Source organism: Notechis scutatus, chromosome 2 (assembly GCF_049901735.1).
Source record: "Notechis scutatus isolate UNSWTSFEM ecotype Mainland chromosome 2, rNotScu1.2, whole genome shotgun sequence".
NCBI classification, from domain to species: Eukaryota; Metazoa; Chordata; class Lepidosauria; order Squamata; family Elapidae; genus Notechis; species Notechis scutatus.
In genome coordinates this window covers 22,391,307-22,418,147 of record NC_142010.1, presented here as the reverse complement: position 1 = coordinate 22,418,147, position 26,841 = coordinate 22,391,307, and the positions used below count along the sequence as shown (strand labels likewise).

The window sequence follows — 26,841 nt, the reverse complement described above, 5'->3', positions numbered from 1 at the left end:
TAATAGACATAGGATACAATAAGCAATCAAATCATACTAGGAAACAGTCAGTATAAATCGTAAAGATACAAGTGACAAAAGTTACAGTCATACAGTCACAAGTGGGAGGGGATGGGTGATAGTTCTCTGGAAAGTAAAGGTAGTGAAGGGGGGAGGTGCTTAGTGACTTGGAAGATTTTGTTACTTTAACCTTACAATAACAGTAGTACCTGTATTAGTATTTAAGGTTTTTGTTTCCTGCCTGGACTACCTTGAAGGGTTGACACGTAGTCACTGTCAAGCCCTTGATTATAGCAGTCAGCCAATAATTTGAGTATATTAAATAGGGACATTGGACAGATAGTTTAGTAGAAAATTGTTTCAACTGTATTTATTTGGGCACAGTTGCATTTATTGCAAAGAAATCCTGCATTCACTGACTATGTTTTACACTTCTGAGTTCAAGTATTTTCTCTGCCTTTCCAGGTGAGAACTATAAAACTGAAGGCTACGTTGTCACACCCAACACCATGAATCTATTGAAGAAGCATTTAGAGGTCACAGGTGGACAGGTGAGTTAGGCAGACAAAGATCCTCTAAATTGGAGAGAGTGATTTAATACAATCACTGACCTGTGTAACTTAACATTCATAGTCTAAAAATGGAAGTTTTTAAAAAGGAGCTAAATGTTTTAACACGTAAGAAGTGTTAATTAAGTAAAAACCATTAAATATCAATTAAATAGCTCCATTGCAGATAATGAATTATATATTAATAAGCTATATTTAACCAAAACGAAGGCAGTCTTGGATTTAAGATGAATCCCCTTCCCCCATAGATGATGAGACAGAGAAAACTAAAAGGAATGAATACTGTACTTCTCGGATTGAGCTTTTGGGAGAAGGGGAGGGGGGGGGGGCAACAACCTTCCATGTCTCAGCATGGGGGGAAAGCAGCTGGATTGATTGATAGCTTTGTAGAAAAAAAAATGGTTGTGAAACAATGCTTTTTCAAATATTGTGGCCCCAAATTGTGAAGATTCCCCAACTAAAGAGCCACTTTGGTGTAGTGGTTAAGACATCAGTCTAGAAACTGGGAAATTCTGAGTTCTAGTCCCACCTTAATCACAAAGCCAACTGAATGATCTTGGGCCAGTCATTCACTCACAGCCCTAGGAAGGAGACAAGGGCAAACCACTTCTAAAAAAAGCCTTGCCAAAAATTTTTAGGGAGTTGTCCAGGAAGGTGCCAGGAATAAAAAAAAAAATGATTGAAAGGAGCACACAAACATCTGTCTACACATTTAAAATAAATTGTCAAGAGCTGTATAGAGTAATGCCAATAATTTATTAAGGTAGGATTCATGTTCACTGAACCCACTAGAACTTATGTACTTAGGAATATGTATAGTTTTACACTGCTGATTGATTCTGTTATGCTCTCACCTGCAGAAAGAATCAGTATAAGTTGCCTGTACATTATTATTGGGGATCTTTAACCTAAAGAGATTCTGTAGTTATAAATAAATTTGGCTTAGTGGGCCTGGGATCTGTTGAAGAGAATCTTTGTTGACGTAAATGTGTTTGCCTAGGTCCGTACACGATTCCCTCCTGAACCCAATGGCATTCTGCACATCGGTCATGCCAAAGCTATCAATTTCAATTTTGGCTTCGCCAAGGTGAGACACTTGAGCCTTTTTCCACACTCTGAACTGCTGGTGTGTTTGAATATTCCTCTTCTTCTTGAGTGGGGTCGGGGGGTGGGGTGGGATTTATCCCAACAGATGCTCACGACCACCTCATTGATGTCATGTACCTCTCCCAGAAGTGTGAGCAAATCATAACTCAGTAGTAGAAGGTAATCTTTGCTGGATATAAATCCAAGTTAAATCCATGATACCTCCACTGAGAAAAACAGCCCCAAGAACTCAGGTTTAAGACTTCGAAGACTGTTAGAGTGAACTGAGTACAACAGTGATCTTTGTAGAAATTACTTGCTTTGTATCCAAAGCCTTAATGTGGATTTTTTTCCCCATACGTCCAGCTTTTGTCCTTCAAACCTGTTTCTTCCTAAAACAGAATGTTTTCCCAGGATATACATCTCAAGTGACTCTGACCAATAGTGCTTTATATGTCAGTATAGCTGATTAATGGATGCTTCTGTTGCATTTTTAATACACAATTATGCAATTTAATGTGAGCAATGTCAATTCAACTGCCCATAAATTGATAAGCCAAACATATAGAAAGAAGAAACTTTTTATTTATTAAATTTACATGCCACCAACTCTCTATATTCAAAGCAACTTAAGCAACTTCCCAGGGAACGAACAGGATAACAGATAACAGATAATCAGAGTTGGAAGGGATCTTGTAGTCATCTAATCCAACCCCCCGCCCAAGCGGGAGACCCTGCACCATTTCTGACAAATGGCAATCCAATCTCTTCTTGAAAGTCTCAAGTGATGACGCTCACAGGAGTGAGCTTTCAACATAAATATATTTATAGCAGAGCAAGAAAACTTTATATACTGAGTAACAGTTACTTTCAACCTGACCTCATGTCATCTGAGTGTGTTGGATTGCAACTCCCATTATCTCCTAAACAGCCTCAGTGTGCTAATTAACAGCAATAGTGGAGGCATAGTGATATAATCATATATATAAAATATATACTACATGTTTAAGCTTGTGTTCTGAGTCATGAATCAATGAATGACTGTATTTTGAGCATTTTCCTGAATTTCCATTTAAAAAAAAAAAAGAAATGCAAATTGGTTGCAATTTTAGGAAAAAAAAGGCATATTAAATTCAACAGGTTTTAGGTGTAAAAAGGTGTGCAGTAGTTTTTTGCCTCCACTATATTATATAGTTGCTAATATCTACTAATCACGAAAGACACTTTGTTAAGCCTGAATTCCCCAACGAGTGTTAAGGAAAACAAACTAAACAGAATGTGTAGCGTAGTCAGATAGGCAGACAGGTAAATGTGTGAGATAAGTTTGTATTTTAGTTAACACGCAGTAAAATACAGATACGCTTGTGCTATCAAAAATATAGTTTATTCCATTAGGAATTATAGCATAGTCAAAATAAACGGTCCATTAGTCATGTATCATTTCAGTCAGTCCAGTCGGGGATACTCAATTTGCAAAGTCGTTGTTGAATAGCCAATGTCAGTTCACTTACAATAAATCAGTCCATATTATCTCTTCTCTCCGTTGAGAAATCAACACTCCTTTCTCTTCTCCATTCCAGTAAGGAAAAACGCAGTCATCAATCCATCCAGTAATTAGGGATCATTAAGCCAGAGAGAGAGAGCTGCAATTGACTTGCTTCTTTTATGGTGCTTTTACAACCACACCCTTAATTACATTCTTGTAGTTAAAGTTACACACACTTTAACCAACAAACCATGATAACTTATTTATTATTTTTACCCAAACCAGTTAGGGTAACCAATGTTATCCCTAACACACTTGTTAAATCTAAAGATTTCAGATAAATTACATGAAGATGCCTACAGTTGCTGTAACAATGAGATGAGTGACATATAAATTTAATAAATATATAATAAATAAAAATTTACATATGAAGCTAAGCAAAGCTTTAGTGCTACATTGATAAACTTACAGGAAGTCTGGTCTTTCTTTTTTAACCTTTTTTCCAGTCCCATTTCAAATGTTAATGAAAAATCCTGGATTGTTTTGCTTGTGTATTTAAATCACAAGACTTTCTTCCAATTCATAGTTAACAATTACACAACCACAATGCAGGAAACACCACACCAAATGAAGGTTGGATGTTGGGGGCGGGGGTGGAATTTACTTTCTTTGGGCTCACAAAGTTCATCTCCATGGCACTAAAATGCCTTGGAAGATAGCTTGAAGAAATAACGGTTGGTGGTTTTCCCTGGAAGACTGAATGGATTTTAATTTTATGTTTTTGGCTAGTAGGAACGTGGCCCCATGTTTTATGTCAAATTTATTTGGTGATTTTATTGAGGTATCGTTTTCTGTGGTGCACTAACTTGCTGTCATTTGGGAAGAAAAAGTTTTTTTGATGAACCGGGGGATTGATTCAGCGTGCTGTTTAATTCCTCTCTCTCCCCTACCCCAAAACCAGGCAAATGGTGGAATTTGCTTCCTGCGTTATGATGACACAAACCCCGAAAAAGAAGAGGAGAAGTATTTTACAGGCATCCTAGACATAGTGGAGTGGCTAGGTATGCGTGCTCAGGGCAAAGGAGGTAGAGGTTCTCAGCAGGAGGAAAGGCTGTATTTGCTGGATGGGCCTAAGGTTGAAATGGCAAGGAAACCTCTTGGCTTTTCCAGAGGCTGTGGAAGGCTGCCATGTTTTACACCAGAGGTGGAGAACTATGGCCCCATGATGGCTCAGGAATTCTGGGAGTTGAAGTCCACAAGTTATAAAAGGGCCATACCCCTGTTTTACACCATTCCTTCCAGCTTATGTGCTGCAACTGAGGGGTGATTACTTTTGTGCTCGTGGCCTTTTCATGGGAGTCCTTTATTTTTTTTTGGGAGGGGGGGTAGCAGCAATTTCTTGAAAAACCTTGAATTTGCCTTTTCTATGATGATGGGGCTGATCAAACATGGCCTTCTCACATTTCAGTATTGTTTTCCCTTAGGATACACCCCGTATGCAGTGACACATGCCTCTGACTACTTTGATGAGTTGTATGCCTTGGCAGTGGATCTCATTAAAAGGTGAGGAGGCCCAAGTAGCATGAAAAATGATGGAAAAGTGCCCATCCAGCTTGTCCATGTACTTTCCCCGAAGTGTTTTTTGTTGTAATCTTCCTTTTTTTACAGAGGGGATTATGGAAAGTCTTACATGGTCATTCCTTCCTGCCCAGATCATACTCCTTGTCTCTGTAGTTGATGTCTTTTTTCCCCCTTCTCAGGGGCCATGCTTACATTTGCCACCAGAAGGCTGAAGAAATCAAAGGACACAATCCACCTCCTTCCCCGTGGCGAGACCGGCCGATAGAAGAGTCTCTCCTTCTTTTTGAGGTATGCTGTGTGCATCCACTAAGATGGCCCATCCATCAAGAAAAAGCATGGATCTCCTGCTTGAGCAAGGGGTTGGACTAGATGACCTACAAGGTCCCTTCCAACTCTGTTATTCTAACCCCAGTGTGCTGAATGTCCAGGGCTTCTCAGAAAGGGTCTAAGATGGGTCAATGTTGTTTGCAGGAGTTAGGGCTGTGTTACCAACTTCTTTGTTATTCATATTTTATAACCTCACGTTTCTGACCCTCCTGTTTATTTACTATCTTGCCTTTATTATTATTTTTTTATAAATAACTCAAGACAGCGAATATGCCTATTACTTCTTCCTCCTATTTTCCCCACAACAACATCTCTGTTAGGTGAGTTGTGCTAAGAGGGAAGGACTGGCCAAAAATCACTCAGCCAGCTTTCATGCCTAAGGCAAGACTAGAACTCTTGGTCTTCTCGTTTGTAGCCTGGTGCCTCAACCACCAGACCAAACTGGCTCTTTAGTTGGGGAATCTTCACAATTTGGAGCTACAATATTTGAAGGAACACTGCTCCACAACTATTTTTCACAACCATTATCCTGTACTGTCTGTACTGTCGGGAAAAAATGTAACAATGCTTTCAGAAATCAATAATATTGTTATGTACATGTTCTTCTCTCTTTCTGTGGTTGTATTCACTGCCCTGCCCTATTTTTAGTGGCTCCTTTTATCATGTTTCCTTCTACTAGCATTATTTCCTTGCCCCAAAGTGTCATATTCTTTGAAGCAACCCTTTCTAGCACAGAAATAAAACATATCAAATTGTATTCATTCATTGGTTGCATGTTACTGATTCCATTCACAGAAGTGTGTGAAATTGATTACACAGATCAGATCAGAGAAATTGCAGCCCATAAGGTGTCAGGAGCATTCAGAACCTTTCAAGAACATGCCAATGACATTTGGTGACAAATTACTAATTATCCTGTCTGTCTGTCTGTCTGTCTGTCTGTCTATCAGTCTTATCTTATTAGCTGTCCATCTTACCACAGGATAACTCTGGACAGGGCTATGATTTTACTTTTTTAGAAAAATAAAAGCTAAAATATCAAATATTTTGCCTAACCCCCCTGTTTTGTGCCACCTTTGTCACCCTCATTAGACATCTGTCTATCATAGCTTCTTCTAGGGAAGAAGGAATAGCCTTAGTAAAATCTTGCAATACCTCTCTGTAGGAGGTTTTCCTGTCTGAATGATTTGAAACTCTGGTATGTGTTATGTTTCTTCAGGACATGCGCAAAGGAAAGTTTGGAGAGGGAGAGGCCACGTTGCGCATGAAGATGGTGATGGAGGATGGAAAAATGGATCCTGTTGCTTATCGCATTAAATATACACCACACCACCGCAGTGGTGACAAATGGTATGTGGGAGTTAGATGTCTAGTGTGATCTTTGTTGAGACTGGGATTGGATAGTGTGGAAGTTTTCTTCTGACAAGCGAATTTGAGGCAGTTATTCTCATTGGGTTGGATGCACTCCAGAGCTTAATCTTTGGGCAGTGGCTTCAGAGTGGCTTTGGTGTTATTGCTGGAGTCTGGAATTTGTGGAACAAGTTGCCCTCTGGCCCCCCCAACGCCTTTGGGACTCCTCTGATGGGAGCAGGATAAGTGCAATTTTTGCACATAAAAAATTAAAATTGTAGAAAGGGAAGTACTATGAAAGCCTTTTAAGGGATAATACAGGTAGCCCTATAATTACGATCACAATTGAGCTAAAATTTTCTGTTGCTAAACGAGATCATTGTGAAGTGGGTTGGCCCCATTCTACAACCTCTCTTAACTACATTTGCTAAATGAATCACTGCAGTTGTTAAATTACGAACATGGTTGTGAAGTCAACCTGGCTTCCCCGTGGACTTCGCTTGCCAGAAGGTCACAAAAGGTGATGACATCACCCCGGGACACTGCAACCGTCATAAATATTAACCAGTTGCCAAGCTTCCGAATTTTGATCGTGTGACTGTGGGGTGGCTTGCAAAGGTCGTAAGTGTAAAAAAAACAGTCATAAGTCACTTTTGTGTTGTAACTTTGTATGGTCACTAAATGAATGGTTGTAAGTTGAAGACTACCTGTACTGACCAACAGTGCTAAAAAAGTATCCCTAGGAGAATATGACGACGGTTTGCGGAAGACACTGAGAGCTTTGGAAATGAACTTTTGGTTTTCTTTGGCATCCCAGGTGCATTTATCCCACCTATGACTATACGCACTGCCTCTGTGATTCACTGGAGAACATTACTCACTCGCTGTGCACCAAAGAATTTCAAGCCAGGTAAGACTGTGCTCTTTGAAAGGACCCCTTATCTCAAGGGTAGTGGAAATCTCATTCCCTTCAAATATTGCTCATCTTCTATCAGATGGTAGCATGGCTCATGGTAAAGGACGAAGAGACCTGTGGCCCATCGGTCACTTCTCTTCTTTCCTGCCTTTTCCTATAGACAGAAGTACTGCCAAAGATTTAGGAGAGCTTTCTACCTTATGCATATAAATTATTTGAGTTCCCTGAACATGAGTAGAATGTACCATTTAATGTTCTTTATCCAGAGAATTCTATTTCTTAGCTTTAATGAACCTTAAACAATTGTCTAGGTCTCAACTTCCCTCAAGGGAAGGGAAGTTTGCTCATTTGCTCCTGGACCCCTCAAAACAGAGCTCTTGTTTCAGATAACAGATAATCAGAGTTGGAAGGGACCTATTGGTCATCTAGTCCAACCCCCTGCCCAAGCAGGAGACCCTACACCATTTCTGACAGATGGGAGTCCAATCTCTTCTTGAAAGTCTCAAGTGATGGTGCTCCCACAACTTCCAAGGGCAAGCTGTTCCATTGGTTGTTCTCACTGTCAGAAAGTTTCTCCTTATTTCCAGGTTGAATCTCTCCTTGTTCAGTTTCCATCCATTATTCCTTGTCTGGCCTTCAGGTGCTTTGGAAAATAGCTTGACCCTTTCCTCTCTGTGGCAGCCCCTCAAATATTGGAAGACTGCTATCATGTCTCCCCTGGTCCTTCTCTTCACTAGACTAGCCAAGCCCAGTTCCTGTAACTGTTCTTCATTTCAAAACATATGCAGACAGTCCTCAGGTTAAGAATGAGTTCCAATCCTAATTCTCTTTTAACTCAGATTTGTATGTAAGTTGGAACTTGTAAATACGAATGCAGTGCCAATTACTAAAAATGGTAGACCATGTTCTCCTTCCTCAAGCCAACAAATTACTCAATGTTTTCATGAACCACTGAAAACAGGCTGCATATTAAATATGCATGGCTTCAGCAGTTTGTTAAAACATTGTGTAGCTTTAGCAATTCATTGGCTAAAAGAAAGGACAGCACCATCCACCATTTTTAATAACAGGCAGCCTGTTTGTAAGTAGGGGTTGTCCGTAAGTTGATGTTCTTAACCCGGGAAGTGCCTGTACCATAGAAGCCCAGACAAAATTCACAAGATTGAAATCACAATTGAAAATGGAACCAATCCTACCTCTTGAATGTGACCTCATATACACCATTTTCCTCTTTCCTGTTAGACGTTCTTCCTATTTCTGGCTCTGCAATGCCTTGGATGTGTACTGCCCAGTGCAGTGGGAATACGGACGCCTCAATCTTGTTTATACAGTGGTCTCGAAACGTAAAATCATCCGCCTGGTTGAGGCAGGGGCTGTCAGGTGAGGGGGCAGGTTGTGTGTGTGTGTGTGTGTGTGTGTGTGTATTGTGAGCAGAGTTCAGCAGAATGAAGAAGGTTCAGTCTTTACATTCATTGCTGATGTTGGCATTGCAGGGACTGGGATGACCCAAGACTTTTTACCTTGACTGCTCTTCGCCGCCGAGGCTTTCCAGCGGAGGCAATTAACAACTTCTGTGCAAAGGTAAAGATCCTATGTTCAGCCAGTCAGGTATCTATCTGTCGGCTGAGATATTAACAGAGAGATCTGAATCCTTACAGTTCAGTTGCACGTTTGCTTCATGAACTTAATTCATTTGCCTCATGATTTAATGGGCATCATTTCAACCTGGATTATCTACCACTAACTGCTTGACTGAGTTCTTGAAGGCCCACAACTACATCATCAGTGATATTTATTTATTTATTTGATTTGTCAATTGCTTACAAGATAATAGGTATAAGTATATACATAGTTATGAATACATGAAATGGGTACATATAAGAAAAAATAAAAGAAACAATAGGACAGGGGCGGTAGGCACGTTGGTGCGCTTATGCACGCCCCCTACAGACCTCATAGGAAAGGGGTGAGGTCAATAGTAGACAGTCTAAGGTTAAAGTTTTTGGGGTTTGGGGAAGAAACTACAGAGTCAGGTAGAGTATTCCAGACATTGACCACTCTGTTGCTGAAGTTGTATTTACTGCAATCAAGTCTGGTGTGGTTTACCTTGAGTTTGTATCTATTGTGTGCTCTTGTGTTGTTATGGTTGAAACTGAAGTATTCATTGACAGGTAGGACATTGCAATGTATGATTTTATATACCATACTTAGATCAGACCGAAGACAGCGTAATTCAAGGTTTTCTAGGTCTAGAATTTCAAGTCTGGTGGCATAAGGTATTCTACAACGAGTAGAGGAGTGGAGAACTCTTCTTGTGAAATATTTCTGGACTTTCTCAACTGTGCTAATATCAGATACGTAATGTGGGTTCCAGACTGATGAGCTGTATTCGAGTATTGGTCTAGTAAATGTTTTGTATGCTCTAGTTAGTAGTGTGATATTACCAAAAGAAAAAGCTACGTAGGATTAGGTTAACAACTCTCAATACCTTTTTGGCTATGTAGTTACAGTGGGCTCTAGCACTTAGATCATTAGAGGTGAGTATTCCAAGGTCCTTTACAGAGCTTGGATCATCAACAAGATCTTGACTATTCAGCTTGTATTTTATTTTCTGATTTGTTTTGCCAATATGTAAAACAGAGCATTTATTTGTTGAGATTTGAAGTTGCCATTTGTTTGACCATTCTGATACATAGTCAAGATCTTTTTGAAGGGTAGCAGTATTGTCTGTGGTATTGAACAGCTTTACATCATCAGCGAAAAGAACGCAGTTGCTCTTAATATGATCACAGAGGTCATTTATGTAGAGTATGAAGAGAGTTGGTCCTAGAACACTGCCTTGGGGGACACCACTATTGACAGGTACAGAATTTGATAGGACGCTCCCAATTTTGACCATTTGTTGTCTGTTTGACAGGAATGCTTCTATCCAGTTATGCAGTTGTCCAGAGATACCATAAGATTTTAGTTTTAGGAGTAGTTTGTCGTGTACCACTGAATCAAAGGCTTTACAGAAGTCTATGTAGACTTCTTTGCTATTGCTTTGCCCTGATCGAGTTGTGTAGTCCATATGTTCTTGCAGTGTAAGAGTTGCAGATTACAGGATAGTTTTTTCCTGAAACCAAATTGTTTATTAGAGAGTAGGTTGTTTGTCTCTACATGGAGGATAATGGATTGGTTAATAATTGATTCCATGACTTTACAGGTGACGCAGCATAAGGAGATTGGTCTGTAATTTTCAACTAGGCTGGGGTCTCCCTTTTTGAAGATGGGGATGACCGTGGCTTATGACCATAGGTTAGGCAAGGAGCTGGTCCTGAAAGATTTTTCAAAGATTATGCTTAGAGGTTCGGCTATGGCAGTGGATAGCTTTTTTAAGAAGTAGGCACATATTCCATCCGGTCCAATAGATAGAGATGGTTTTAGATTGCATAGTGCTTTTTCAACATTGTCTTCTGTAAAATCAATATGTATTAGATCATTGTAGTTGTCTGTGGTTCGGCTAGGAAATACTGGGCATGATCCATTGCTGTTTACAAATACTGAGCCAAAGAATGTGTTAAAGATGTTGGCTTTAATGGTGTCGTCGTTGCAGTCTTTACCATTAGGTCCTATCGGGTGGGATGGACCTTGAGTCTTTTAGTTTGTTGTTTACAAAATTGTAAAAAGTGCGGGTGGAATTGGTGCATAGAAGGTTTTCTTCTTGTTTAATGTGATAATTGGTGCATTCAGTCTTTATCTGGTGGCATAAATTTTTGTATCGGCTTTTGAAATTGGCAACGTGACCAGATTTGTTTTTCCGCCAGAGTGATCTCTTTTTGGATTGAAGTTTCCTTATTGTTATGGGTAATCTGTTTTTTGTTTTGTTTTGGGAGTTGTTGGTACATATAGTTTGATGACTCTTTTGACTTCAAGTAAAAATATGTTGTAATTGTCTTCAACAGTATTGCATCCAGTGAATAGAGATTGCCAATCAAGGGATGAGAGATCGTTGTCTATAAGATCTTTGTTGCTTTTTTTGAAGTTATAATTGGGGATCACATCGTTGTGTTGATTTTTGTGTGGGCGTATGTTGAGGCAAAAGTCAATCATATTGTGGTCACTGCTGGAAAAGGGTTATTATTTGTCTTTTATAGGCCCCTTTTATAGGTTATTATTTGTCTTTTATAGGCCCCTTCTTTAATTGCTTTCTAGTGCTGGGGTACAGTGTGAACAGCAGGATGCATTGAAAATATTCCTACTTTTCGATGTCGCAAAGGTGGATGGCATTGGAACAGGGGTGACAGGCAGTCTGTAGTCCGATTTGCAGATTCTTCTCCAAGCAGCTGATCTGAATTGAAGAGAAAATTCTTCTGATAATAGGAACTGTGTGCCTTTTCTTGGAGAAGAAAAGAGGGTAGTAATGTCCATGCCAGGGGTGAAATTCAAATTTTTTCCCCAACTGGCTCTGTGGGTGTGGCTCTGTGGGCGTGGCTTGGTGGGATTCAGTCTCTCAAAGGAAGAAGGTAGGCGGGGCCAAGCGGTTCAAATTGTCCCTACCACCTCTCCCGAGGTGGTGCGAGGTGGTTGAATTTCACCCCTGGTCCATGCCCACTGTAAACTGTGACTCCACATTCCCACTTTATGACCTTCAACAAAATTCTTTCTATGGACAGCCATTTCCGACTAGTGCCTGCCAGTTCTTCTAGATCAGGGGTCCCCAACCGCCGGTCCGCGGACCGGTACCGACGCGGGAACAACCCTTACCGGGCGCTGGTTGCTGGCGCCGCCATCTTTTTGGTAAAAAGCGCTTCCGGGTAGAAAGCTCACCGGAAGCGCTGTTTCATCATAAAAGATGGCGGCGCCAGCGCTTGGTGAGCTTTTTCGGGTGAAAGCCATTTCTGCCCGAAAAGCTCACCAGAGCGCGCCGCCATCTTTTATGACGAAACAGCGCTTCCGTGACGCCACCGAAGCGCCGTTTCGTCATAAAGATGGCGGCGCCCAGTTGACGCCGTACCGGGCGCGGCGCCCAGCTGATGTCGGAACCGGGCGCGGCGTCGAAAAGGTTGGGGATCCCTGTTCTAGATCACGGGTCTCAAACTCAACGGCGTCAGGCTGCCGTGACATTTCGCGATGTTTTCCCATTCGTGGAGCTGGGGGACGTGACCTGTACGTGATGTATCCAGTCTGTGGGCTGCCAGTTTGACACCCTTGTTCTAGATCAGGGGTCTCCAACCTTGGCAACTTTAAGGCTTGTGGACTTCAACTCCCAGGATTCTGGGAATTGAAGTCCACAAGTCTTAAAGTTGCCAAGGTTGGAGACCCCTGTTCTAGATTATAGTTTCTTCCACCATGGCCAGCATAGTCAATGATACTAGGTTAGGGACAATTGCCCAAGGCAGTGTGATCCTAGAAAGAGGGAGCGTGGGAAGGAGGGAGGGTGGAAGAACCTGCTTTAGAACTTGGAAATGATTGATATAGTTGAAAGTTTCTAAGCAACCAGAATGGGCTCCTTCCTTCCTTCCTTCCTTCCTTCCTTCCTTCCTTCCTTCCTTCCTTCCTTCCTTCCTTCCTTCCTCTCTTTCTTTTTCTTTCTCTCTCTCCCCCTCTGTCCCCCTTCAGTTAGTTTTGGTCATAAATTTTGACTCTCCATTCACTGAATCGCACACTCAGAAACTTAATTCCAGCAGACAGATATGATATGGACAGATTAGTTGCTTTACTGCGGAGAAAATAAAAGCCATATCTACTTAGAAGCTTTTCCCACCTGAAGAACATGGAAATCAGGCCTGCTTTGAGGTATGTCTGTTTCCGTGTCTAAATCCTAGGCCTTTTTCTCTCACCGTTTTAAAAGAATGGAAATTTGGCCGTGCTCCTTCCAGCTTGAAATCGGGGAACATCTGCTTTGGATTTATAAAAATGGTTCTGTCTGGCCTGAGAAACACTGGCTCCTCATCGGCTTCAATCCTTATTGTTAGGGATAACATTGTTTTACCCTAACTGTTTTGGGTAAAGATAATAAAATAAGGAATCATGGTTTGTCAGATAAAGTGTATGTGACTTTAAGCTAAAGGAATGTAATTAAGGGTGCAGCTGTAAAAGTACTATATAAGCAGCAAGGCACTCTCTGGCTCTTACTGGCTGGCTTATTGAAGACTGCGTTCTTGCTGAAACGGGGAGTGAAGAAGTGTGTTGATATTTCTCAACGGAGAGAAGATTGGACTAGATTTATTATATGTGTACTGACATTGGCTATTCAACACGGACTTTGCAAATAGAGTATTCCTGACAAGACTTGACTGAAATTGATATACGACTACTGGACTGTTTACATGACTATGCTATAATTCTTAAATGGAATAAATTATAATTTTGATAGCACAAGTGTATCTGTATTTTTACTGCGTGTTAACTAGAAAACGTATCTCACACATTTACCTGTCTTCCTATCTGACTTCGCTGCACATTCTGTTTAGTTTGTTTTCCTTAACACCCGTTGGGGAATCCAGGCTTAACACTTATATCCTCTTCCCAATTGTCCTAAAGCGAGAGCAAGGGTGGATACTCCACAGCAAGACCACGACAAGAACATGTTGCAAATGTAGCCGCCAGAAAACCTCCTCCAAACTGCTGCTTGCTCCATTTCCTGAAAGTAACATAAACGCCCATACCTTCTTTGACTGACTCCGCATTCCCAACAGGTGGGCGTAACGGTTGCCCAGTGCACCACGGAGCCTCACATGCTGGAAGCGTGTGTGCGGGAAGTGCTGAATGAACAGGCGCCTCGTGTCATGGCTGTCTTGGAACCGCTGCGGGTGACCATCACTAATTTCCCAGCACCACACAAAGTAAGCCAAAGTTGATCCTTCAGGGTGGGGTGGGGTGGACAAAGAAAAGATGGGGTATCTATCCTGCTCACCTCTTTTGGGGGGGGGGGCTAGGGTTTTCCTCATGGCTATGGAACCCTCCCCTGTGCTTCTGTCTTCCTTCTAGACCTTAACCCTCCGTGTGCCCAATTTCCCTGCTGACGAGTCCAAAGGCTTCCATGAAGTCCCATTCCAGCCAACCCTCTATATTGAGCAAAGCGACTTCCGAGAGGTGAGTCCAACTACGAGTTACGGAAAAGGGGGATGTTTTGTGTTTAACGTAGAATTGGGAATGGGGAGCTGCTGCAAAATTGGAGCTCGGCACCTATTACTTGGCTAGAAATTGGATTTGATCATACTTTGGCCCTGCCCACTTCCGTATCTTATCCACTCCTGTTTTAGGAATGGCTCTCTTGACGTGCCACCTGAAAGCTTTTTTAAAAAAAAAAGCAATGTGCCATATTTTAAGTACCGGTAATCCTCATTCACAGCTTATCCACAGCCTCTGAAGCCCCCTTCATGCAGGCATGCTTGGAGCTCCTAAGGACTCAAAGGAGAGGGGACTCCACTTAAAATGCTTCATCCGTGTGCTTTCATTTTACAACCCTTGCCCTATTTAAGCAGCAGAGTCTCAAAGGAATTTCAAGGGGGATTCGGCTGAATACAGGTAGTGCTTCCCACGTAAGCACTGACACGGTTTTATGAGGAACATGAGTAGAATTTCATGCTGATCTCGAAGACTGAAATGGTGGGTCAGGAGGGGGATGCTTGGAGAATGCAGGGGACAGTACTAGCACGTGTAGTCCCTTTCTGCATTCTAAAGAACATCTAAAAAGCCATTTATCCGCTCTTTGCAATCCCCTTTGTTGTTTGTTGCTTGATATTGTATGTAGTTTGCGCAGTACCTGGATAAAAGCCATGCCCGCACTGCGGATTAATTCATTTCTCCTTGATGAAACATTGGCTCTTATATGATTTGCAGCATAGTTTGTTCTGGCCCTGACGTGGCAGTTTCCGTTTTCAGATATTTGAAAGAGACTCGGGATTGTACTTATGGTGCCAAAACCAGCAAGATTATATTTGAATGACAGAATCATAGAATTGTAAAAAGCCTTGCTGGGTTGCTTCCTGCTTGACCCAAGAATTTCAGATCTAGAGTATCTTCAACAGATGGTTTCTCCTGCTTGATTTAAGCCTGCTGGGAAATCACTTCTATTGCCTAACGGCTCTTATTCTCACATTTTATTTATTTATTTGCCTTTTAGTAAAAAGTATGCATGCATATAACCGCAACAAAAAAGCCTGCTGAATATGACCCAAATACACTGTAGCTCCTTTGGGTTTTCTTCTCTCAAAGTCATGCTAGACCAGGGGTGTCAAACTCAATTTCATTGAGGGCTGCATCAGGGCTATGGTTGACCTCGGGGGTGGGTGGTGGGGTGAGACGTGGCCGACTGGGGTGTGTGTGGTCAGCTATAGGACCCCAATTTATTCTGCAGCCCAAAGTGCTGGCATGTTTCCTCTTCACATTGGGTAGACTGGGCTGAAGCTATGCTGGTCCAATCTTTCCTCTTTGCATTGAGTAGAACGGACCTTGTGTTTGACACCCCCTGTGCTAGGCTGTTAATGAGCTGCAGAATAAATTGGGGTCCTACAGCCTCTTATTTTGAAAGTGGCTTGGCATCCACTTTATGGATATGACTTTAGTATAAGAGCATATTTACAAAGAGGCTTTCCCCCATTTCTCACTCTCTTCCCTTTTAGGTTTCTTTCTTTGGAATTTTTCACCCCATTCTTTCTAACTTTCACTTGAAAAGGAACAATATGATATAAATGAACCTTTGAAACTGAAGGCATCTGCATGCTGTATTAGCTGGAGTACATACTTCTTAATCACTGCTGAGGGAACACCCAGCTATTCTGCCCTCATATTAACCATGTTCACTTCCGTCAGATGCTATCGGAAATCATAATTTTTCTGGGTTTCCAAGGTGGGCCAAATCCTGACCTGAGACAATATTTGCCTTTTCAGAGAATTGGAAGTGCTTCTGGTTGAACAGGTTAAACCACCACCTCCTCTGGGTAACTGAAGTGAACTGGGAGGCTTTCTTCTGGCCCAGGGATCTTCATTTGATCCTTGCTGATGTTAATGTTTCCTCCCTGACAGGTTCCAGACAAAGGCTACAAGCGGTTAGCACTGGGTCAGCCAGTAGGTTTGAGGCACACTGGCTATGTCATTGCTGTTCAGAATATCATTAAGGTGAGTAGACCTCACACAGCCTCTTCTAAGAGACCACCAGGTCCATGTCTGCAGACTAAGACAGAGTGGTCATTCTTTTCTGGCCTGAAGGCCATTAATGGATCAGAGAGTGCATATACATGCAAATTGCATAAACTACTGTAACCCCGTTTGCCCGTCTTAATGTGAGGGTTTCTGGATGCTTAGGTGCTTTTTACAGGTAATTCTTGAGCGATTGTTTAATGACTGTTCCAAGTTATGATGGACCCCTCCCCAAAGGTACTTAGGCCCTGTCCTCATCCTCACCCTCATAGTCACATGGCTACATTTCAGCTGTTTGAATAACCAGCCTGCATCTAAGGCCATTCACAGCATCCTGCTGTCGCATGATCACAATCTACAATGTTTTTGCTGAAAACCAGCCTTCAGTTTTTGGCAAAAACGCTTCATAATGAATAATTTTCGCTCAACAACTGTGGCGTTTGCTTAATGACCACAGGTTAACTTAACTATGGTGATATGGTTAATGACTGCTACAAAAAAGATGGTCAAATCGGATCAGTCGCTTTATGATCACAGGAGTCTCTGTGGTGCAGTGGTTAGAGTGCAGTACTGCAAGCTACTTCTGCTGCAGCCAGCTGCCTACAATTTGGCAGTTCAAATCCCACCAGGCTCAAGGTTGACTCAGCCTTCCATCCTTCTGAGGTGGGAAAAATGAGGAACCAAATTGTTGGGGGCAATAGGCTGACTCTGTAAACTGTTTAGAGAGGGCTGTAAAGCACTATGAAGTGGTATAAAAGGCTAAGTGCTATTGCTATTGCTATGATCTATTTTATGACTGTCACCAGTTATAACCATAATGGACGGGCTCCATTATGATCATTAAATCCAGGATTACCTGTATTGTGTGTCTAATTTTTGCAAACCACTTAGAACAATTCTAGAGTTGGGCAGCTTAAATCTATGAAATGACTAAACAAATTTGTTCATATACTGGCATACTAATGCCCAATACAGGTAGTCCTCAACTTGCAACCACAATTGAGCCCAAAATTTATGATGTTAAGTGAGAAATTTGTTAAGTGAGTTTTGCCCCATTTTATGACTTTTCTTGTTACGTTTATTAAGTGAATCACTGCAGTTGTTAAATGAATAACAAGTTTGTTACGTGAATCTGGTTTCCCCATTGACTTTGCTTGTCAGAAGGTTGCAAAAACAGATCACAATGACTCCGGGACACTGCAACTGTCATAAATGTGAGTCAGTTGTCAAGCATCCGTATGTAAATCACATGACCACGGGGATACCGCAACAGTCATAAGGGTGAAAAATGGTCATGTCACTTTTTTCAACGTCGTAACTTTGAACAGTCACTAAATGAACTGTTGTAAGTCGAGGACTACCTGTAATATTAATAATAGACTCAGTGACAATTCCCACTGCTATACTAAAAGGAGAGTATTCGTTCTCAGGGCTTGAGGGGTTATTTAATAATGACAACTCTAGATGTTCACAGTTCTGGCTAGTTCCCCACTTGTGTTCTGTTCCGTGTTCCTTCCTTCAGCTAAATATTTTACCCCTGAGTTTAAGATGTAAAAGAAAGGAAACGGATGTTTGCTACTGCTTTCTAAAATCCTTAAAAAGATCTTACATAATAAATTATTTCTAGGAAAAAAAGTAGGGCTTTCTTGATGGTAACTGTAGTCTGATAAATGAAATACTATTGAGCCAGAGTTTATGATTTCTTTAGAACAGTGGCCCCCAACCTTTTTTGTGCCACGGCCCGGTACCGGCATCACAAAATGATCCGCGGCCCGGTACCGGCATCAGCACGCATGACAAGGCAAGGTGAGCCAAGCGATCGGCCGGCCAGCCGTCCCCCGCTTCTCCCCACCTTCAACTACTCCTTTGTACCTTTGTCGATGGGCTTCGGGACGGTCGCTCGGCTCGCCTTGCCTTGGGTGCTGAAAGAATCCTCGCGCCTTAGTTTTGTTTGAAGCCACCACCCCCCTTCGATGAAACTAAGGCGCGAGGATTCCTTCAGGACCCAAACGCCGCTTTCCAACCGGAAAAACTCACCCGGAAGCACTTTCTCATCGAAACAAGATGGTGGCGCCCAGCAAACCGGCGGCCCAGTAGAAAATGTTCCATGGACCAGTACCGGTCCGGGGCCCGGTGGTTGGGGACCCCTGCTTTAGAACACCCTCTCCTTACTCAAATATTCCTGATGAGAGGATTGGGATTTTAATGGCGGTGGTCCTAAAATTTCTTTCATTCTTTCTGTGTCAGAAAGGATGCTTCAAGTCAAACAGTAATATTTATGTTTGCCAGGTCATCTCACAAGTAATTTTGAGGGGTATCTGAAATATAACCACCAGAGTTATTTTTCTGTGATTCCAAAGAACAAAATGTTGCCTTGGGGAGAAATGTGGAACGAGGAGAAAATACAGATAGTCCTCAACTTACAATCACAATTGGGACTGGAATTTCCCTGATAAGTCGTTGTGGTCATAAGTCAAGCTGGACTCGATTTTACGACAATTTTTACGATGGTCCTTAAGTAAATCACAACATTAAGTGAATCATGCAGTTGTTAAGCAAATCCAGTTCTCCAATAGGCGATTTGCACCGGAAATTCGTAAAAAAAGATTGTAAATGGTGATCACATGATGTCAGGACCCTGCAACCAATTGTAAATGTCAGCTGGTTGTCAAGTGCCCAAAATACAGTCGTGTGACTGCGGGGGTAGTATGATAGTCGTAAATGCGAGTTCAGACCTTAGGTCACTTTTTCCCAGCTATAGTAACTTTGAACCATTGTTAAAATGAATGGTTGTAAGTTGAGGACTACCTGTAATGACTTTTGCCAAATAGTAAATTAAATATGATAGCAAGGAGAATGCCGAATGATGGATGTATGGCTGTATAAAGTCAAGAAATGTAACTTCTGAATCAGAGTAAAAACAGGCAGAGCTGAATGTGTAGCAAAGGCATAGGGCAGAGGTAGGGAACGATTACCCCTTTATGACTTGTGGACTTCAACTCCCAGAATTCCTGAGCTAACATGGCTGATTCAGGAATTCTGGGATTTAAAGTCCACAAGTCCTAAAAGGGTCGCCGCCCCCCCAACACACACACACACACACACACACACACACACACACACACACACACACACACACAATTGGCATAGGGAAAGAAGAGAGATTGTGAAGTCTGAGATGGAAACAAGAATATGACAACTTCCATGTTTATGCCCAGGATACCAGTGGACAGGTCAAAGAGCTAGAAGTGACTTGCGTGAAGTCAGAGGCAGCAGAGAAGCCTAAGGCCTTTATCCACTGGGTGTCAGATCCTCTTGTGTGTGAGGTCCGCCAGTATGAACAGCTGTGAGTATTACGGTAGAGGATTGTTAAATTGTTCTTATTTGTGGGGGACGGGGGAACATAATATTTAAAATCAGCCTCTTCCTTGCGGTGTGGAAATTCTATGTGAATTTTGCCCTTGAAGATTCTAATGACACAGGAGCAGAAGTGGTATTCAGCAGGTTCTGACCAGTTCTGGAAAACAGGTAGCGGAAATTTTGAGTAGTTTGGACAACTGGCAAATCCCACCTCTGACTGGCCCCGCCCCCATCTATTCTCTGCCTCCCGAGTCCCAGCTGATTGGCTTGGTCTTCTTTGGTTGCCCTGCACAGGAGAACGGAGCTGGAAAGCAGGTTAACGGGGTGGGATGGGAATGGGGATTTTGCAGTATCCTTCCCCTGCCATGCCCACCAAGCTACACCCCCAAGCCATGCCATGCCCACGGAACCAGTAGTAAAAAAATTTGAATCCCACCACTGCACAGGAGTTAACTTTTCTGTGTCTCAAGTCAGGTCTTTCTCTTTCCCAAATTAACTACATATATTCTCCAGTTGTTCCTCAGAAGCTTAGGACAGTAACATGAAGTCACTTAGAAGCCTCTTGTCTTTTTTTTAAATTTATTTTTATGTATTTGTCTATTGCCTTTATTATTTTTACAAATAAGGTGGCGAATATATCCAACACATTTTCTTCCTCCTATTTTCCCTACAACAGCAACCCTATGAGGTGGGTTGGACTGAGAAAGAGTGACTAGCCCAAAGTCACCTAGTTGGCTTTCAGGGCTAAAGTGAGACTTGTAAACTCACAATATTTTGGTTTCTAACCTGATGCCTTCACCATTAAACTGGCTCTCTTTTTCTAATTCCATACGAATAGTGACCTGACTTTTTGACTTACAGGTTCCTGCATAAGAATCCTGAAGACTCCACAGAAGTGCCAGGAGGGTTCCTCAGTGACATCAATCCTGTGAGTTCTGGGCCAAGAACAATGGTTAACATATAGGACTAGAGTGGCCAGATAAAGATAAAGCTAGACTGCTGTTCCTCAGTGTGAAAAAGATAGTAAGCTGCAATTAAGGAAGCATGTTTTTTGTCATTCAAAAAAGTAAAACATTGCAACAATTAAAAAACAAAGGATTCTCTGTTTGTTCATAAACAAGATTCAAGTATAAAAGTAGAGACAAACAGAGTTGATAAAAAAAATAATACTCAAGAAAATTCTGAAGAATGCAGGCTCCAATCAGAAGAGAAGAAAATTTCAATTCGAATCTTATTGGGTGCCAGCAACCATTCTACGAATATACAGTAGAGTTTGAAAATAGGTATGAATTGGAGTGTGCTAATCAAAAGGACACACCCAGCCTAATTTCTTGAGAAGTCAGACACATCAATACTAGTGAAGACATACCAGAAAGTTGATATTGAAGAGTTAAGACTTTAAAGAAGCTGTGGGTTTTAACCTGTTGGGGTGAAGAGCCTTAAGCAAATCTGCCAGTGAAGAAAAAGAAATTATTTTAACTTCAGCTTTTTCTTCCTTTTTCCTTCCACTCCAGGATTCCCTTCATGTGATTGAAGAGGCTCTGGTAGATCGATCTGTATATGGAGCCAAGCCGTTCACAAAATTCCAATTTGAGCGGCTGGGGTACTTTTCACTAGATCCTGACAGCACAAATGCAAAGGTGGGTTCCACGAAGTTGCAAGAGCTGGGGGAGACTTTCTTATAAAGCAGAGGTTGGCAACTCTCTTCTGTGCAGAAGTTAGAAACCATGCTGCCACTGCCATTTTTGCCTGGGCCTAATGGCTCGCTCCCACCAGTACCAGGCAGGGAATTTGTTCCACCCATGCTGAGGCAGCCAGTGAAGCCACCTCTCCCTCATTCTTGTGGGTCAGATTATAGCACATTTCTTTTTGGGACCCTGGGCCAGATTGTTATGAGTTATAGGCCACTTTTGGCCCATGGACTGTAAGTTGTTACAAAGTTTTAGGAGCAGGAAGGAAGGCTCATTCTCTAAAATGGACATGAAGATGGAGGATACTGATGTCCTTTGTTTCTTCTACAGCTGGTGTTCAATCGGACGGTGACCTTGAAGGAGGATCCAGGGAAAGCATGATGGTGTTTCCCTAACAATTTCTCAACGTAGACAAAATTGCTCGGAAGTTATTTCTCCCACTTTTTCTGGAGGGAGAGAGGGGGCATACAGCCCAAGCACAGTTTTCTACTATAATGCTACTGTTGCCTTAATGCATATCCTGAATACACAATTGATTGCACCAATAATCATCACAATAAAAATGAGCTTGGAGAAATTCTGTGTTGATGGTGATGGGATGGGAGATTGTGGGTACAATGGGACAGCAGTCAAGGTTGTCCAGGCCTCCCTTGATGTTCCCCTTTGCCTGGTCAACTTTCACATGGCAGAAAACAAAAAAGAGCATTTACGCTACAGGTGTCTGGCAAAAATGGAAATTGTTCTTACCTTCAGGTAAGAAGGAAACACCCACCTCTTGCAAAGTCACCAGCCAGTATTAACACTGAGTTTGATTAAGCCCATTCTCACATTTTCTACAATATACTTACATGTTTTTTTTTAAATTAAAAAATAGTTTTCATATAGTATGATGTGATATATTAGTCTCTTTCTTTCGTCCACTTTCTCACCATACAGGATCAGCTACTTAAATTCAAGAATTAGAAACTGGCAATTTTGGAAATTAAATTGGGGGGGGGGGGAATCTACTTTTTAAAAGAATCTTTAGAAACAGCAATGAACAGCAACCATTCATCCATTTCCAAGTTCTTAATATATGATAGGATAGGATAGAATAGAATAGAATTGGAAGGGGCCTTGGAGATCTTCTAGTCCAACCCCCTGCCCAGGCAGGAGGAAACCTCTACCATTTCAGACAAATGGTTGTCCAATCTTTTAAAAACTTCCAGTGTTGGAGCATTCACAACTTTTTGAGAATAGAATTAGAATTAGAATAGAATAGAATAGGCCAAGTGTGATTGGACACACAAGGAATTTGTCTTGGTGCAGATGCTCTCAGTGTACATGAAAGGAAAGATACATTTATTGAGAGTCCAAGAATCATAAAGCACAACACTTAATAATAGTCAACTGATTAATTGTTCTGTCAAGAAATGTCTCCTTAGTTCTAGGTTGCTTCTCCTCTTCCTCCTAGGGAAGCTAGATTCACTTAACAACCGGGTTACCAACTTATCCACTGATTCATTTAACAACTGAGGCAAGGTCGTAAACCTGCATGTTCTTCTAGTTCAGTTGACAGTGACCACAATGTTATGCTCCCCCCCCCCCCTCCGAAAAAAAGCACTTGATACAATGAAAAGATTCCAATATGTAGTTCACATTTAGGATTGTCGCAGCATTTCCCACAGTCACATGATCAAACTTTGGCTGCTTGGCAACTGACATGTACTTACAACGGTGGCAGTGTCCTGGGCTCCCAGGATCGTTATTTGGAACCTTCCTAGGGTGCTTCTGAGAAGCAGAGTCAATTGGGAGGGGGGTCAGATTCACTTAACTACATGATTCAGTTAATAACTAGTGATTTGCTTAACAGCTGTGGGAAAAGGTCATAAAATGGGGCATGGCTCACTTAACACCTGCCTTGCTTAGCAAAGAAAATTTTGGGTTCAACTGTCATAATTCAAGATTCACCTGTATTATCAGCTTACTGATAATACTTATCCCCGAACTAATGGGTAACATTCTCAATAGCCACATGGCCTCAAATAGATGTTAAAGAGGAGTGACACTATCCTCTCCCCTTCTGTCAACACTGAACCATCTGCGCAGAAAGGAGGATCACTATCACAACAGTGTGCCTGCCCACCCCACGTCTATACCCTACAGCCAATCCAAAAGGATACCCCAATCAGTGACTGAAACCATCAAAGCACCTGGGAGGACCAGAACAATTGCACCACCCGCTTCCTGGCTTTTAACAAAAGATTGTTGACAAGTACTGCCTGTTCTTTACCTCAATAAAATATATTGTTAAAAAAAAACAAACCACAACCAACAAACCTGGCAGTTTCCTCTAGTGTAAAAATAGGGGGGGGAGGGGAATTCTCATATACTGTAGCGACGACCAAGAGGAGCAAAAAGACCACTGCTGTGTATATCGTATAAACAAAGCCAGGATCCCCAAGGGGCCAAGCAGATCAGGAAACCTGCCCAAGCTAATGAAATAAGGATGGTGGGAAGGAAGGTGGAGGGGTGTGTGTGGTCGTGTATGGACAAAACAAAAGCACCTGCAACCAGCGCGCAATGCACAAGCAGCAGCAGGCTTATATATCCGGGTGCCCCAGATTTCGCTCTCCTTCCTTTCGGCTTCCTTTCTTTGTATTCAAGCAGACGCGATCAGGTGCGCGGCTCCCCCCTGGGAAACACCGAGTGACCTTTTCCTCCGACAGAGAAGGGTGGAAGTGGGGGAAACGAGCGACTAACACCCGGCGGCCTATCTGCACGTCTTTAGCCGCTGCTCTTCCAGGCTGGATCGCCGCCAGGGTCTGTCCTTCCGCCGCTAACCTTTACCCTTTCGTGAAGCGGCGGGGCCCAGAGTTGAACTGGCTCTTTGCTCTCCTCTCCCGTCCTCTCCTCCTCTTCTCCCAGGAATGCTCCAGCTCGGGCCACTGCACCTTTAACGCCTTGCACATTTTCTGCTGTGTACAAACACCAAAGTCTAGACGGAAAGTTAGTAACTCTGGGCCCTATTTAAGGTGGACTGGATAGGGTTGTTAGCCAGCAGGATGGAAGTGCCGGGCTGTCTTGGCACCCCCAAATGGTACTGGCCGAAGTAGACGCGGGATCCCTGGCAAAATCTCACTCCGGCTCCGGTGGTGCGGTGCTCAGAGGACTGAAGTGGAGTCTTTGGGTAGTGCGACATGTAAAGCATCACCTGTTAAAGATGGCATGGGCCACCTTAAGGAGCAGTTGTTGGTGCTGTGAAGTGGGAGGTTGTTAGTGAGCACATGGGGATTTTAAAGCAGCCTGGCCGTTGCCTTTAGCTAGGCTGGTCTCTTGGGGGCAAGAGAGGTGGGACCCCTCCCTTGACCGTTTTGCTCACTAGCAGAATGTTGTTGTATACAATGAACATCTGCTGCCTAAGGGCAAATGCATAGCTGGCATACCTCCGCTTTTGTCCTGAAGAAATCTGGTGGGTCAGGATAGTGAAATATCTAAGAATTCCTGCCAGAGATATCAGCCAGCATCATCTCCCACAGTGTTTGAATGTGTGCTGCAGAGCAGGTACCCATTCTTTTTTAAAAAGTACTTTGTCTTTAAGAGTAGAATCTGCAGTATAACTTTACTGTGTCTTCTCCTAACAGCACTGAGAGGATATTCATAGCGAAGTAAGGGGAAAGAGCTGAATATAGAATGAATGCAGCACGCATGAAAAATAATTTTGAGTATTTGCATCCCTCCAAAATACCTTATTACCCATCTCCCTTTAATGTTCTGTCCCATAGGCTAATAAATTAATCCCAATAAAAAAAGGGGGAGTTTGCATTCACTGGCTAAACATTTTTTGTTTTTAACTTAAAAGGCCACCCTTTGGTCGGGTATATTAATTTCTCAGTGCTGACATCAGATCTCTTTTATGTGGTCAATCACTGGATTTTGCTTAGGGAAGACACTTCCAGAAAGACAGCTGTGGTGCAATTATGTATCTGAACTGCTGCAGCTTTTGCAATAAGAGATACATGTACTTCTTTAAAAAGGTTGTGTTCCTGCATTTGACAGCTTGAGTTTTTTGGGATTACTAATGATTTCATTTTCTGCAGAATACAGTCTGCAAAAAATTTCTTTATTTCTGCAGAATACAGGGCCTACCTGTTTCCAACAGTTGGTTGAAAGCTCTCTACAAAACCCCCCATTGCTGCCCAAATTTCTCAGATAAAAAAAATGTTACAATTTAGTAGTACAAATGGCTCTATTAGGCTCACATGGGAGATACCCTGAGGTAAGTTTGCTGAGGGGAAGTTTTAAAAAGGAGAGGAAACGCTTAGAAATTCTGTGCTAATTTCTCCTTTATGATGTAGAATTTATTTTGCTACTTTGCAAATTTCCCCATTCCCCTGTATTAAATAAGGCTTTTAGAAATGGTACTATGCTAAGAGTGTAATCCTACCTACCCCCTTTACAGATGTTTTGTAAATTGTATTTTGTATTTTACATGTATCCTACATCTGGATGTTTTTTATTTGCATGCATTTCAAATGAGCAAGCAGGCTTCCTCTAATTGCTAATATTGGAAAAAGTGAACATTTCAAATTGTATGTAAACAAAGATGAACACACTTTTAACCTATTATTTGATATATTTTGTTGAGCCTGGGTACAGGTGCCCTTTAATTTATGAGTCAGTTGCAATGTGGCCTAGTGAGATAGCCCTTCTAAGATGCTTCTATATGTTGCTCCAATTATGGTAATAATTAATGGACTGTTTCTCAAACATGAGAACTATATTTCTAAACCTTTCGACAAGACTGTTCCTTTTTTTGTCTACCAGAAAGTTTTGGCTCCCTCTCCCAGTGAGTTTCATGCACCTATCAATGATGTCCATTTATTCTGGCTGTCTCACTTTTTTCTTCTTGATAAATGGGTTAGGCCCAACAGTTACCCCTGTGAATTTAGGTACCCACATCAAAATATATCACATTAATTGATTATGTCTGAAGCAAGCACAAACCTTTGGGTTAGATTTTAGCACTAGTAGGAAAAAAAAGGAATAAGAACTTTTGACAATGTGTAAATTTTTTTAAATAGAATTCTTTGAACTGTAGACTATTATTTTCTTAATGCTGCTGAAATCCATTACCTTCAGTATAATGCTTCAAAACAGATCCAACTTGAGTGAAAATTGCTGATTGGAAGGAAATTTGTCAGAATGGAAACAGACTAATTCCCTCAGACTCCTTCACTCCAAATTGGAATTCATCTTAAGAGGGCAGTAAGAAAGCATCACTGCTCTGCCATTGCATTATAAATATTAACATGCATATTGTTGCTCATGGATTACAAATTGTGGATTTTCTTGGATGGCAAATGAGTA

The 26,841-nt window shown here is 41.9% G+C and overlaps 1 protein-coding gene across 1 annotated transcript in view; it reads left to right on the top strand.

Moving 5' to 3' along the window:
* Window positions 1–22,069, top strand: part of QARS1 (glutaminyl-tRNA synthetase 1) — a 33,546-nt gene extending 11,477 nt beyond the window's left edge. The window contains exons 9-24 of the mRNA XM_026682623.2: window positions 466–551; window positions 1,570–1,656; window positions 4,103–4,202; window positions 4,626–4,704; window positions 4,902–5,010; window positions 6,269–6,399; window positions 7,217–7,309; window positions 8,558–8,695; window positions 8,809–8,896; window positions 13,996–14,142; window positions 14,288–14,392; window positions 16,328–16,420; window positions 19,660–19,787; window positions 20,663–20,729; window positions 21,316–21,441; window positions 21,823–22,069. Coding sequence (XP_026538408.1) covers window positions 466–551; window positions 1,570–1,656; window positions 4,103–4,202; window positions 4,626–4,704; window positions 4,902–5,010; window positions 6,269–6,399; window positions 7,217–7,309; window positions 8,558–8,695; window positions 8,809–8,896; window positions 13,996–14,142; window positions 14,288–14,392; window positions 16,328–16,420; window positions 19,660–19,787; window positions 20,663–20,729; window positions 21,316–21,441; window positions 21,823–21,873 — 1,628 coding nt within the window. The 3' untranslated portion in view covers window positions 21,874–22,069. The remainder of the gene's footprint in view (window positions 1–465; window positions 552–1,569; window positions 1,657–4,102; window positions 4,203–4,625; window positions 4,705–4,901; window positions 5,011–6,268; window positions 6,400–7,216; window positions 7,310–8,557; window positions 8,696–8,808; window positions 8,897–13,995; window positions 14,143–14,287; window positions 14,393–16,327; window positions 16,421–19,659; window positions 19,788–20,662; window positions 20,730–21,315; window positions 21,442–21,822) is intronic.
* The last annotated feature ends 4,772 nt before the right edge of the window (window positions 22,070–26,841 follow it).